This window comes from Dioscorea cayenensis, chromosome 14 (assembly GCF_009730915.1).
Source record: "Dioscorea cayenensis subsp. rotundata cultivar TDr96_F1 chromosome 14, TDr96_F1_v2_PseudoChromosome.rev07_lg8_w22 25.fasta, whole genome shotgun sequence".
Classification (NCBI taxonomy): domain Eukaryota; kingdom Viridiplantae; phylum Streptophyta; class Magnoliopsida; order Dioscoreales; family Dioscoreaceae; genus Dioscorea; species Dioscorea cayenensis.
Window position 1 is genome coordinate 6,459,952 of NC_052484.1, and position 16,168 is coordinate 6,476,119.

Genomic DNA, 16,168 nt, shown 5'->3' on the forward strand with positions numbered 1-16,168 from the left:
TCAGCCTCACAACCATACCTGCATAAAAGTAACATAAAAACACACATATTAATGTAAAAACCTGAGAAAAATAATGCTCAACATAAGGAAAGAATGCTTCACATTCATATCACACAAGCAGTTATCACTGTGTTAGGCCGCTATGGGTGGGCACAAGCTACTCACAAGTAGCTTATGGAGGATGCACCACAGACAGCTGGGTCTGACAAGAATTGAACTCAAGACTCTTGCTCATATAGAGAAGCTCTAACCAATTGAGCTATAAATTAATGTGATCAAAATATTACCAAACATTATTAAAATAATTGATCATTTAATATCACAATCCTTTTATAAATATTATTCACTTCCATTATTAATATTGTTGAAAATCAATAGAATTTATGCCAATTATTTATATAGAAACATATTATTATACTAATAAAAAAAAATTCAATGGTGTGTAATGGTGTAAATGTTAATTTAAAACCATAATCCATTCTACAATATTTTTATGTATTTTTATAATGAAAATTTTAAAATCTTATATATTTTTAAACATTTATTAACTTTAAATTATAATATTCTCTAATATATTGACTAATAAATAATTAATTTAAAATTTTGTTAACCTGATAAAAAAACTTTTTACTACAGAATAATTTTAAAATATCTTTTAATTATAAATTTGTATAAATCTTGGTGTTAGCAATATATTTTAATGAAAGAAAACTAAATTGTGATAAAATATTCATTGGGACATAATGTTAAACAACGGTAAAAAATCATTATTATTTTATTTTATTTTATTTTTATTTTATTTTAACTTATCATTTATATATTTAATTATTTTTATAGAGAAATAACTTTCGTATGTAATAAGATTTCTTCAATTTCCACTGTCTCATGGTCCTTTTTAATAAAATCTATAATTCTTTAAGAGATATAAATTTATCAAAACATTCAATAATAATTATTTAAACAAATTTTAATTATTATGATTTATTTAAGATCATCCTAAATATTTTTTGAATTTTTTAAAATTATATTTGATTTTTCAAAAGAAAAAAATCAACAACAATGGCCAATATGATCTGAACTACAGACCTCATCACCCTTATAATACCACTACCCAGCCAATCCACCAATCAATGTATGTTTGATGAAATTACTTTACTAAAATATTTAACCAATAAACAAGCCTAATACTATTATAATTTAGTCCCAGATTGGGTGTATAGATGGCAATCTGTATCATACTCGATAGGTATACCCATAGCCGTGCCCGATCAAAGAGGGTATTGCTCTCTTTGACCAGGTACAGGTACATATAAGGGCATTACCCATTATTTTTTAAGCAGATAAGGGTTAGGTAAGGGTATGCTTCTATCCTACTCGTACCGTTACCCATTGAAGAGGGTATAGGTTTTATTCGTACCCGTACCCTCATATATATATATATATAAAATTTTTATTAAGCTAAACATTTACCCACAATTTACCCAAGATCCATATCATGATAATTAATTTAAAAATAATATTTTTAATTTTCTCTTAATATATTATTTTAAATTTTATTTAATTTTTATATTTATACTTGATAAATCATAATATTATTAAAATTGAATTTTAGATTTATATTAAGAATCATAATTAAATTAAAAAAATTAAGTATTATTAAACATTATCCCGAGTCAAGTAGGCTTTCTTTCCTTACATAAGATTATCTCATGAAATTTCCATACCTGCGGGTTGGTCGGGCCACACTGGACCGATAGGGCGGCACTGTTGACTGGGCTAGTTGCGGGACAGCCTTTGGCCGGCCCGTACTCTTCTCTAGTGTGGTGCTCCTAAGGTTATTGGTATACAAGCAACTTGTAGGTGATCATATATCTAGCTTGTTCCAATAGTTCTCCGATTTTAATTATTTGACTTAGTTGAACTTGAGCTTGTCCTAATAGCCTTCATGTGAAGAAAATATGATAGCAAACTTTGAATAACTCTAGCATTATTTCGTACAACAAAAAATCATCAACATAATTTAAGAGCATGGTGATATACTGATTTGTGTCATAGAAGCATTACTAATTTAAAGTTAACAAAAACAGGAGTGTTACACTGTGTATGAGGCCTCTATCTAAGAACATATAGAGGTTTCTTTAACCCACAGACATGTGTTGGTGGGGCGACATCAACATACCCAATTAGTTACTCTATAAATACTTGTTATGTCAATTCACCCATTAGAAAAGTGGTATGCATATCAAGTTGCCATATTTTCCATTGGAATGAGACAGTAAGAGAGATAATGAATATGATTGTTGTTAGCTTTACTATTGGGCTAAAGGTCTTAAGGTAGTCAAGCTCATGAGTTTGAGATTCTAACTATTAGCAATTAGCTCACTTTGTTTCCTCTCACAGCGTGTGGGCGTGTTTAATTATGGGATTAATATAAGATTTCTGGGAATATAAAGAAGGGAATGTGCTATTTCCATATTTGGTATAAATTTATGAAATTATTCTTAGAAATCAATAATTTTAGGTACAGATTATTTCCACAATTGATGACTCTTTATACTCTCATGGGGTTGGGTATAAATACTCTTATGAACTATATATATGGGAATAACAGATTTCTTAGTTTAATAACATATTCCTACGAATATTATTTTCTAAAACCAAGCCAAAGAATGAAGTATTTATGAATTTATCATTTCTAAAAATCTGTATTATTGGTAATCCACATTCCCATGCATGATAATATTTCATACCTTATATCAAACACCCCTTAAATATCATCAACCCTTAATTTCATCTTATAAACCCATTTATTGCCAATAATATCATGTCTTATGATTTGAGAACAAGATCCCAGGTTCTGTTCTTTCTTGAAGGAGTAAACTCTGTTGAGGATCCCGCTCCCGATAAGCCTCCATCACCGTCACTTACTAGAAGAGAAAGAAGAACAAATAATAGATAAAAACAGCAGTGAAGGGAAGAGATAGCAAGTAAAAAAAAAAGGTCAGAGCTTGGTCAAGAGAAAAGTTCATAGAACTAGTTCAGCTCATCATCCAATGAGCATGCAGTCACTACTAACTTTATAATAGTCAAAAAGTGGATACACTACTGGTTATCCCATTGGTCAGTTTTTTTCACTAACTTACCACTGATTGGCTTAAAACCTTAACTTAGATACTATATTATAATAGTAGCCAAAACATTAGAGTAAAACCCATCTGCTTCTCCTAAACTTCAATGCACATGCCATTCCTCAGCACCACGTTGCTGATCTCGCGACCATCCTACACCTATGCTTGCGTGCGGCACTCACCATGCTCTTTACGACTAGAATGATGGATGTGCTGCACTGAGCTTCAATCATCTGGCCAACTCAGCATCAACACCCTCCCTTGATTGAAGCTCTCTGATTCCCAGTTGAGCTCGCATCTTCTTATGCTTCTCTGAGGGTAACGGTTTGGTCAGAATGTCAGCCAATTGATCTCCTATGTTGTAATGTTGCAGTGTAATCAATCCATCCGATACAAGGCTTCGAATGAAATGGAACCTAACATCTATGTGTTTGGTCCTCCCATGATATGCTGGATTTTTCGCAACAACTATAGCTGACTGGTTATCACACCACAACACAATGGAACCTTCATTCATTCTCCCATAATCACCAAGAATTCTTCTCAACCAAACCAATTGACAAGCTGCTGATGTGGCTGCTATATACTCGGCTTCAGTTGAGGAAAGGGCCACTACATCTTGCTTTTTTGATGACCAGGTTATCGAACATGTTCCAATCCTGAATAGAATCCCTGAGGTGCTATTCCTATCAGTCAAGGAACCTCCCCAATCACTGTCTATGAACCCCTCCAGACATCCACTGCTTGCACATGAGTAGAACACTCCAAATGATACAGTTCCTCCAAGATATATTATGACCCTCTTTGTTGCATTCAAGTGATTAACACTTGGCCTACTCAAGAATCTTGACAAGAGATTAATAGCATAGCAAATATCCGGCCTCGTGTGTATGATGTAAAGCAATTTACCAATGAGACTTCTATACAGTCCAGCATCTGTTAGTTCGTCCTGGTCTTCTTCTGAAAATTTTTCATTTATCCCAATTGGTGTCTCAACATGTTTGCAATGCTTCATGTTCATCTGTGTTAAGAGTTCTTCAACATATCTTCTTTGTGAAATAAAAATTCCTTCACTTGATTGGTATATCTCCAGTCCTAGAAAGAACTTAATTTCTCCAAGATCAGACATATCAAAGTTGCTTATCATCTCCATTTTGAATTGTTTGATCAGATCCTATGATGCACTGGTATACACCATATTATCCACATAAAGACTAATCAGTATGTAATTTCCTTCTCCATCTTCCTTTTTATACAATGTATGCTCTGTATCATTCCTCACATATCCATGATGTTTAAAGTGAGCGTCAATCTTGCTATACCACACTCTTGGCGCCTGCTTGAGCCCGTAGAGAGCCTTCTTCAAACGATACACCTTGTGCTCTTCACCAATGATCTCATAGCCCTCAGGTTGAGACACATAGACCTCCTCTGAAATTTCACCATTAAGGAATGCAGATCGTACATCAAAATGATACACTAGTTGGTGAGTTTGAGCAGCAATAGCAAGGATGATTCTCACTGTTTCAATCCGGGCTACCGGTGAGAAAACTTCATCATATTCCAAACCATACTGTTGGACATATCCCTTTGCTACTAGCCGAGCTTTTATGTTTCTAAATCTCTCCATTTGCTCCATATTTGGTCTTGAATACCCACTTAAGACCCACGGTCTTCTTCCCAGATGATAGCTCTGCTAGATCTCAGGTTTCATTACTTTGAATGGCCGCTATTTCTGCATCCATTGCCTGTTGCCACTCTATGTGCTTCACAGCATCTTGATACACCTGTGGATCACCAACATGAAGAGCATAAGAACATGAGTTATATACCTCAGTCAGGGACCTCATTCTCCTTGGTGGTGACTCATCACTTGATTCTCCTGCTGAGCTTCAGTCACTGGAACTTGGAAGACTTCTACTTCTGATTGTTTCCACTCTAGCTGATATGTTATTGTTCACATCTTCGCTTGTGTTCAAACCCTCCAGTGCAACTACAGCCTCATCTCCAATTGCTTTCTAGTTCCACCTTGAATTCTCATGAACAATTACATCCCTGCTTATGATTATCTTGGATGTCAGTGGTTCAAACAACATGTAAGCCTTGGAGTTATGACAGTATCCCAACAGCACACACTTTAGTGACTTCTCATCTAACTTACTAAGCTTTTGCGGGGAATTAGAGTGAAGGCAATACGTCCAAACACCCTGAGATGACTTACATCAGGCTTTACTCCATGCCACATTTCAAATGGAGTCTTTTCCTCCAAAGCTTATGTAGGAGATCTATTGATCAAATATACTGAAGTTACTGCTACTTTGGCCCAGAATCCAGTTGGTAATTCTCCATCTCTGAGTAGACAACGAGCCATCTCAATGATGGTTCCGTTTTTACGCTCCACTACACCATTATGTTGTGGTGAGTAGTGTGCCGAGAACTCCCTCTTGATTCCAAGCTCTTCACAATATTTACTGAAGGCATGGGAAGTGAATTCTCCACCGCGATCACTCCTCAACATCTTCGTTTCCTCCCAGTCTACCTCTCCACCATGGTGTGAAAGATCTTGAAGTACTCGAAAGCCTCTCCCTTGTATTCGAGAAAATAGATCCAGCACTTTCTACTGAAATCATCAACAAGGAGAAGAAAGTAATTCTTACCTCCTAGTGAAGGTGTGCTCATTGGTCCACATAAATCCAAGTGCACCAACTGTAAATGATCTTCACTCCTTCTAGACCTTGTTATTGGAAAAGAACTCCTCGCATGCTTGCACATCGCACATTCTTCACATTGAGTTACATTGTACAACTTCGGCAGCCCAATAACACCCCCTTCGCGCGTGAGCAACTCAAGGCTTCTATAATTCAAATGTCCGAGCCTTTGATGCAACAACTTTGATACTGCATGCTCATTCACAACCAAATTCAGTCTCTCCACTCTAGAGAGATTCACTGGGAACATATTGTTGCTCATCCTTGGTATCTCGATCACCACCTCCCCTGTATAATCATCAGTGATGACACACTTGTTCTTCTGAAACACCACAGAGTACCCTTTAGTGAGAAGTTACCCAACGCTAAGCAGGTTATGGGCCAGCCCAAAAACTAGTTGAACTCCTTGGAGTTGTTTGAGCTCGCCACTCTTTATGCTGATAGTGACTGTACCAACTCCGTGCACCTCCATTTCCTTATCATCTCCCAGACGAACTGTAACTCTTTGAGATTCATCCAGATTGGTGAAAAGACTTCTCTCGCTCGTCATATGATTCGAACACCCCGAATCCACTAACCAGATTGAGCTTGAGATCTCAACTCCTTCAGTACTTTCCATGAAGACATTCTTCACATCCCGTTCCTCCATCACCAGAGATGTACCCTTCTCTGATGTCTTGCTTCTCTCGCGGCACTCAGCCTTCACATGGCTGAACTTCTCACACTGAAAGCACTTGATGCCGGGATTGGACTCACTTCCTTGACCCCTGGACCACCTTCCTCTTCCTCTCCCTTGTAAGAAACCTCTCCCACAGCCCCTGGTTGAGTTCCAACCAGTTGAAGAAGTAGGACTGGCCTTCTCATTGGTCTGTGTTCCTGAGCTTTCACCCTTTATATACAGTGCTTTCTCACTTGATTTCCTTGCAGATCTGTTAACCCTGAACTCATGGGCTTGGAGTGACCCGCAGAGCTCGTCAAGGGTAAGCGTCGACAGGTCTCTGGACTCCTCCATCGTGACGGCAACATAGTCAAACTTCGGTGCCAAGCTTCGCAGCACCTTGGACACTACCTTGACCTCAGAGAGCTTGTGCCCAAGACCTCTCATTTGGTTCACTATTGTGACAACCCTTGCCCAATAGCTCTGAACACTTTCACTGTCCTCCATTTGCAAGGTCTCGAAGCTTTGCCAAAGTGCTTGCTTCCTCACGGACACCATCGTTGAAGAGCCTTGATACTGCTTCTTAATTATCTCCCAAGCATCATGCGCTGTCTCAGCCTTTACTATCCTATCAAGAATCAACCCATCTACTACTTGTTGGATGAGACACCTTGCTTTTGCATCCCTCTTCTTACTATCCTTTTGCTTCACTTCATCCTCTCCTTTCGCCATCCCATTCTCAACCAAATCCCAGTGGTCTTGTGACTGAAAAACAGTTTTCATTCTCAAGCTCCATCTCCCATACTCGTCACCTTTGAAGACCGGGATGTAGTGCTACTTGAGACTCACCGGAGCTTCGCTCATCATGACCACCTTGAAAGCTCTGATACCACTTTGTTGAGGATCTCACTCCCGATAAGCCTCAGTCACCATCACTTATTAGAAGAGAAAGAAGAACAAATGATAGATAAAAACAGCAACGAAGGGAAGAGATAGCAAGTAAAAAAAAAAGGTCAGAGCTTGGTCAAGAGAAAAGTTCACAGAACTAGTTCAGCTCATCATCCAATGAGTATGCAGTCACTACTAACTTTATAATAGTCAAAAAGTGGATACACTACTGGTTATCCCATTGGCCAGTTTATTTCACTAACTTACCACTGATTGGCTTAAAACCTTAACTTAGATACTATATTATAATAGTAGCCAAAACATTAGAGTAAAACCCATCTGCTTCTCCTAAACTTCAGTGCACTTGCCATTCCTCAGCACCACGTTGCTGATCTCGCGACCATCCTGCACCCACGCTTGTGTGCGGTCACTCACCATGCTCTTCACGACTGGAATGATGGCTGTGCTGCACTGAACTTCAATCATCTGGCCAACTCAGCATCAACAAACTCTATATCTAAATTATTTTTGCACTCTACCATTTGAAGAACTTGTTGAATATTGGTTGATTTAGTAGAAGTCACAACAGTGATATGCAAATTCACCTCTCTAATCTGAATGAGTTTTCATGGAGGACTTGAGGTATGGTTTAACAAGAGCCTAAAAACAAAGAAAAGGTAGAGAAAATTTGACTTCTTGAACTTGCCAAATGTGGCCACGTAAAACTTGGAAAATCATTAATAAATAATAAAAATAATTTACACTGGTGATTGATTTAACTGGAAATGAACAAAAAATCCCTCCAAAGTTCAGGTATTCACAGAAACACCCTTCTAGTTTGAATATACACAGTTCATCCCTCCTTTTCCGTACATATGATTATTTGGTCCTTCCGGTTGCTAACACCGTGAATTTTGAGGAGAAAAGACCAAAATGCTCTGCCTGTTACATAAATGCTGCGTTCTCTCTCCACGTTGGGAAGTGGCGGGTTAGGCGGGCACGAATCCCGAGAGGAGAGTATTGGTTCCTGTGCGCGCCTTCTCTGAGTTGCCCCTTGAACACATTCTGAGACTTGCCCCTTCAGATGCTAAGACTTACAGACATTGAAGCCCTGTGTTCAACTGAAGGTATTGAGAAAAAGTTTGCTAGAGCTTTCCCGGATCTTCATTGTTGTTTCGTTGACACCATCTCCATACTCTTGAATCATCGAACCTGAAGGTATTAATGAAAGATTGTTCATTTGTTTACATCGCTCTTATGGGTTTCTAGGGTTTTGTAATTGAAGGTTTTTTAATTTTGTTTGTTGTGTATGATCCAGGCTTAAATTTGGAAAGTTCAGGTTCTTTCTCGAATGGAAGATGATGTATATAAACGTTTTTGGTTTTAGTTTTACCATTGGCTTTTTTTGCCTGTGTGGTTTACCCCTTAAATTAAACTATTTTAATTTATATAATGTGTTTGCACTTATAATTTCTAGTTTCCGCTTAAATATTATTGATAGTTCGTTAATCCTTCTTGGTGAAGGTATTGGACATATGGCAAACAACCTTGTGAATGGCAGGTGTTATTTGGTCTCTATAGCGGAAACGATTGCTGAGTTAAGACAAAACATGAGTTCTAGACATTTGGAAATCATCCGGAGTACTCCTTTCGCATCGTTAATGGAAATTGAACCTGTACTACAAGAGAGGGGATTGCTCGATGCTCTGCTGCAGAGATATGATGAGCGCTCCCAAAAATTTAAAATTGGTGAGAGCTTGTTGACGTTTAGGCCAGAAGATGTATCCATTATTCTTGGTCTTAGATTCGATGGGGACGCAGTGGTTTTCAAAAAGAGAAAGCCACATTCAAATTTTGAAGAAAAATATTTCTCGAAAAGCTATGAAAGACATAGGGAAGCTATAAAAAAAACTCTTAGCACACTAGTCCGGAAGAGGGGAGAAGAAGAAAAATTTGTGAAGATATTGTTGGTATTCATCATGGGGACCATGCTGTTCCCGAACTCATCATGTTCTGTTCCCAATTGGCTTGTAGACTATGTAGACGATCTTCCCGCAATGCGGCGCTATGCATGGGCGCAAACCACACATAAGTGGCTTATGGATGACGTCCCGCAAACGACCGCCAGAGTTCAAGCAAGATGCTCCGGTGAGAAGACAAACTTTGGCTACTTGCGAGGATGTACTGTCGCTCTAAATATTTGGTTCTACGAAGTAACTGGCACCGACAAGAAGGTGCGATTTGGTAAGACTCCCCGTATCCTGTGTTACTGGGTGAATAGTTTCAAGAAGCAAGCATCGATCGGTTCATTGCTATCATCAGTCGAGGGGAAAGAGGTATTTAGTTTACACTTAACTTATTTAGTGTCCGCTTAATAATATTCGTTTCTGGTTCAAAGTTTTAGTTTACACTTAAAATATTTAGTTTTCGCTTAAGTTTCCTTTTTTTCACTTTTAAAATAATGTTTTCCGTTAACTTTTAGGCTTTACACTTAAAAATTATACTTTTTCGCTTAAATATTTAGTGTTTACGGTTAAAATATGTAGTTTAGACTTAATATTTTAAGGTTCCGCTTAAGAATTAATTTTTGATTGTTGTTTTAAGTTTTTCGTTTGAGTATCATTGCTTACCTTAACTGTATGTCATTTCCACATTACAGTTTTCCGTCCTCGCCCCGGCTAACGCCAAAGAAGAAGCTTTCGTTAGGACAAGCCACTGTGGAGAACAAGTGGTTAGCACAATACGTCTTGGCACAAAATCTGCGGAGAAATCCACAGGGAAATGTGGACGGTCTCCCTCACCACCAAGGAGCCCACCACGTCGGGATCGACGTGGTTCTGTTTCTGTTAATCCACCGAGGGGGGTAATTGATGAAGACATTGGGTTACGTTTACTGAAAGGTTTTGAGAAGTTGGCCGAAACTGTTGGTGGCCTACAAACCAGAGTTGAAGTAATTGAGGGTCGTGGCCCTTCTAATGTGGCACCGATAGCTGACGACACCAAGGATTTGCCACCGAAACAAGCGGCCAGCAAGGGAACTCGAGTGAAGAAGGTTGCCAGTAGGCGAAGACAACCATTGCCTCTTTCCGCATCTAACGATTCTGATGATGCTCCTCTCAAGCCAGTTACAAGGCGATCTACAAGGTCTGCAATTTCGCAAGCCGATTGCCGACCAGAAGAATGGCCTCCAAAAATTGCCCCAAAGGGCAAAGTCAAGACAAACTCAACTCCCTCTTCACCGACTTCGTCCCGAGCGGACCCACGACACCATCCCCACGCCCTTCCCTCTCCGCACCAGCCAAGCAATCCCTACTCGCTTCCCCATCTGCACCTGCCGTGCCATCCCCACCTGTTTCCTCCTTCGGACGCGTCTCATCATCCCCACTCCCTCCCTCCTCCGCAACCAAGCCACTATCCCCACTCCCTTCCCCCTCCGCACCTGATCCGTGATTCCAACTCCTTTCGCCCCCGGACCCGCACCATCTTCCCCAATCCCCTCCCCCTCTGGACCCGCGCCACCATCCCCCGTCCCTTCCCACTCCGGACCGGTGCCATCTTGTCCATTTTCTTCCTTCTCTGAACCGGCAAGCTATCTCCACCCGCTGTACCACCAGTCGATGTTGGCGAAAATGTCGACGTGGTCTCTATAATTGAATTACTAACATCCTTCAGAAATGATCTGCCCCCTTCAGATGAGAAGTTAGGAAATGTGGAGGACATCCACACTGACTCCCAGAATCCAAAACCATCTCCGTCGACAGGTGCGAAACCATCAACTGACACTACTGAGATTTAGGGTATCACGGAACAAACGTCCTGCCGGATTTATGAGATTAAATAAAGTCGAACAACTGACAATCAGCCACTTTCTAAACTTTCCGATGGACATGTAAGCATCCTGTTTTTTACTTTTAGTGTCGTCACTTAAGTTTTAATGTTTACACTTAATTTTAATGCTTTACGCTTATGTTTTATTTATTCCAATTAAACTTAACTTTTTCCGCATAAGTTTTAATATATGAACTTAAGTTTCAATATTTTCCAGTTAACTATAAATGTTTCCACTTAAGTTAAAACATTTCCGCTTAATTTACAATGTTACACTCAATTTTGCGTGCTTTGATCCGGTAGGACTTATGTCTGGAAGAATGATGTGTCATACACCACTCGGGCATGTGTCTACTCTCTATTGGAAGGGAAGGAAATGGTCACTGATGATGTCATCGATGTATATGTATTGATAATCATGGAACAGATGAATAGCGAACCGTACCCTCACAATGTACGCGCAGTAATCACCCGACCACTTGCTCTTTTGATGTCCTCAACAGAGCACACAGGAGAAGAGTCATTGCTCATGATGACGGATGCTGTATGCCGGTTTGTAGATGTCGACGTCATCTTGATGCCTATTATACTTTATGGTCACTTCCATCACCTCGTACTCGATAAAGTGAAGAAGGAATATATTCATTATTCCTCACCTGTCAGTCTGAAATATGATCAAGATGCCATCCACATGGTAAACAATGTTTTCATTCATTTAAACTGTTTCTATTTTCGTCACCGTTTGGCTTGACCGATGCATGTTTTGTTGACAGCGGGAACTATTCGATAGATGTGTAGCAATTGAATTTGGTGATAACGCAACCGAAGCTTACCCTCTTAGACACGAACGGAATTGCCCGCGGTAAAAGCCAGGTACAGTCGATTGTCCAGTCTATGTCATGCGCTTCATAGAGCAAATACTCGCTGGCGAGAAACTAAAACTTCCTCAGACGGACATTCCACACTTGCGTCTACGTTTTGTGGCACGCATATTGATGGATGGCATCACCCGTGATCACCGAACTTCCGGACAATGAAAGAACTGTTAGGATATGTTTAACAATACATGCCTATTAACTTGACTTTTTTCCTATTTTGAGTTCTGGACATATACTTATTTGCATATCACTATTAATATGCTTGTTCGTCATGCTCGAATATGCTTGTCTACTTAAAAAGAATCGTTCTTAGTTTAAATTAGTTCATACTTCTTAAACATAGCTAATACGGCTTAAATTTCATTCATGCGACAATTGAATTTCGGTAATACTGCTTAAAATTGGTTCATACTAGTTAAACTTTGTTGTTTTCACTTAAAATTAAAACATACTGCTTTTGTTGTGGCAAGCTACATGTACATAACATCATGTAGTCAGTCAGCTATCGATACATTACAGGATCTACGGTTATGACCAGCATCATGGCAACGGCTGCATCGTAATTCGCGAACGCTTGATGGTTGTGACTCTAGACGCTTCCGTCTTGGCCGACCAACTGGCTTCTTGCTGATTGGAGGACGCACAAGTAGTTCGCGGTTGATATCATCTGGTTTGTCATTATCTGGTACTGGAAATATAGCTTCTGCATATGCTTGTTGGTAAGAGTCCACTGTGAAGTAGTCATCGATATATCGATGAATATTTGTGTCTGCCTGCAGTATTGCCGCACATGCATGTTTGCATGGAATGCCATACACCTGCCACCTATGACATGAGCATGTCCGAGCGTTCAAACTGATGCAGTAGTTCTTTTGGTCAACCACCTCAAAATGGTCACCGTCGGAATGGCCGACCAGTAGGTTGCGAGACTCTTCAACAAGTTCCTCAATCTTTCGATGAATGACAGGACATAGACGTCTCTCCCATCTTTGAGATTGTTCACATCGATGACACAACATGCCCATCAGCTTAAACCTTCGTACGAAAGGCAAGTCATGACATAATAAACGGAAATATTAAAACTTAATCGGAAACACTATAATTTAATTGTAAAAATTGTAACTTAAGCGGTAACAATTAAAATTAAGCGAAATATTTGAAACTTAAGTAGAAAAATTATAATTTAATCGTAAACGATGTAATTTAAGCGATAAATCCTAATATTAAGCGATAACAAGTAAACTTACGCGAAACAATTTAAACTTAAGCAGAAAAATATAATTTAATCGGAAACGATTGATATTAAGTGGAAACAATTAATATTAAGCGAAATAATTGAAACTCAATCGGTAACAAATAAATTTAAGCGGTAACAAATAAAGTTAAGTGAAATGGTGTGTACCTTATTGAGTCTACCATGTTTGTGACAGGGAGATGGCGTGCCTCTTTTATCCATGTATTAAACGACTCCGCCACGTTTGAGTACATCTCCCCCCATCTATCACCTTTGAACATGTAGTTCGCCCAGTGTGCCAGATCGGATTTCTGCATCAACCATTGATATGCATCCGCTGATGTGTTTAACAGATCGGCAACAGCATCATCAAATTCTTTTTCAGCACATGAAAACGCAATTCTCGATAATATAGACCAGCACCGTTCTTTCAATGACTTGCCAAGTCTGACATTTGCTTTCATGAAGTTTGCTTCCAAGTGGCGCAAACAATATGCATGCGGTGAGGAAGGGAATACCTTCACGACAGCATTGATAAGGCCCTTGGACCTATCATATATAAATGTAATAATTTTCACATATTCATCATCATAGTTTATAGTATCTCTAAGCTTTGACAAGAACCACGTCCAGTTCGCATCTGTTTCATTATCTACGATTGCAAATGCTACATGAAAGAAACCATCGTTCCCATCTTTTCCCGTTGCACCTAACAAAGTGCCCCCGTACTTACCGAGCAAGTGAGTTCTATCCAGGTATAGCAATGGCCTACATCTGATCTTGAAACCAATGACACATGCTTTGAAGGCAAAAAATGCACGTTTGAAATGGGAACCATCATTCTCTACTATAGCAACGCTACCAGGGTTTGTTACTAATACCTTCTTCGCGTACCACATCAATAAATCATAGCTTGCCACCTCACTCCCATGGAGAACATCCTTGGTGACCTCTTTCCCTAGCCAAGCTTGTTTATAGGATAAATAGACACCGTGGTCTCGCAACATATCACGCTGAATGTCAATAGCCCTATATAGGGGATGGTCCTTCAGCTTTTGTATGACACGTGCACTCACCCACTTTTTGATGCCTTGGGATGTGAGGATGTGCCAATACCGCCACCACATGTGTGTGTGGGATACATCGTCTTGATCCTAAACGTCTCGTGGTTACCTTCCATGGACGCATGGACACGCCATTCACAACCTTCAGTAGCGCACTTGACAGTCATTCTCTGCTTGTCATTCTTGATGAATGTAAAGTTAAAATTGCGTTTGATAGAAAAATTTCTAAGTGCATCCTTAAAATGTTCACTTTCGTCGAAAGCCCGATCACCCGACTTCCATTGAAACAATCTCATGATCTTCGACGAAGGCGGATGGCAAGAACCCACGAAGGTTGTTGATGGGGTGGAAATGTGCCCCTATTGAGTGACATACTCGCCAAAAATGATTCGCTGTAGTGTACAAATCGGATAAGTCTAAGTGAAATCATGGCACTTTTTATGCGCAATCAAAAAAACTTTAAACAAAAAAACTTTTACTGAAATCAAAGAATTTTTAAGCGAGATCGTAAAAAGTTTAAGCAAACTCGGATAAGTTTAAGCGAAATAGTATAATCTTAAGCGGATGAAGAAAAATAGTTTAAGCGATATCGGATAATATTAGCGAAAACATAAATTATTAAGCGTAAACAGGGAAAGTAAGCGGAAAATATATATATATATATATATATAATGTTCACAAAAAAGAAGGGTTTTGTTGAATTAAAAATTAAAAACAATAATAAAAAAATTAAAATAATGGTTGGATATGAGGGGGACCAAACCCCATGACTCTCGCATGTAAAAGCGCGTGCTTCCATTTAGCGACCTTTTAAGCGATATCGGTTAATATTAGCGAAGACGAGAAAGTTTTTAAGTAGTAGCCCGACAAATATAAGTTGAAATGGATAATGGTAAATGATATCTCCGAAATTAACGGAAAGTGCATACAATAAGTGATGACTCTATACACTATACGAGAAATATTATTTATGAATGAGGACATAATGCAGAAGAATGAAATAAAATGAGTACACATCATGCAAAAGAAAGGATATTTCTGACGACGGGAGTGAGGAACACGATGGCATGTCTACAGCATTTGCATCTGCATCAACAATAAGGTCAACAACGTAGCTATTTAGTATTTGATATATTTGGCACATACGGCTGAAGTCAATTTCGGAATCAATGGGACAAATAGTTCGGTTTTGCATCGGGTGTGACAAACTTCACTTTCACAGTGCTAATGTCAAGCCCCCATCTTTGACATATCTCATCTAGAATTGACTCCCAAGGAGTCGACATCATGAACTGGAGGACTCAACCCTCCCCCTATACCTAGCAAACTCGCATAAAAGGTATCTATTGGTGGTGCATGAAAAAAAGCATGGTCAACAATTGCATGACCACAAAAAATAAAACCAAAACAAGTGTGGAGAAGCTCACATGAATTATCTTCCGGGTGAAGAAATATTCAAAAGTACAAGAGTGCAAAAATAAAACCCAGAACAACGGGGAAGAGACAAATCTATCTATCCTACGTAGATGGAAACAAAAAAAAAACCAACAAAAAGGATGATGGAAGAAGAAGAAGGCAGCTTGGGTTAAAGAAGCATGTAAAGTTCAAACTGACAACCGTACTATTTTCCAAAAAGTTGATTAGACCGGGTGCCAGCTTTCCCTCCAAATAGCAGGGCAAAAATGGAATTTTGGATGAAGTTCACTGACGGAGTTACAGCTACGGACCAATCCGTTAGTAAAATAAAAAGGGAGGGATTATTTGTCAAATTCAAATGTCAGA

The 16,168-nt window shown here is 39.1% G+C and overlaps 1 protein-coding gene across 1 annotated transcript; it reads right to left on the minus strand.

Moving 5' to 3' along the window:
- Nucleotides 1-12,582: 12,582 nt before the first annotated feature.
- LOC120276076 lies at nucleotides 12,583-14,329 on the minus strand. Its single transcript, XM_039282813.1, has 2 exons — nucleotides 13,491-14,329; nucleotides 12,583-13,123 (listed from the first exon to the last, which is right to left on the minus strand). Exons 1-2 carry the CDS (start codon nucleotides 14,327-14,329, stop codon nucleotides 12,583-12,585), a joined length of 1,380 nt encoding a protein of 459 aa, XP_039138747.1.
- Between the last annotated feature and the right edge of the window lie 1,839 nt (nucleotides 14,330-16,168).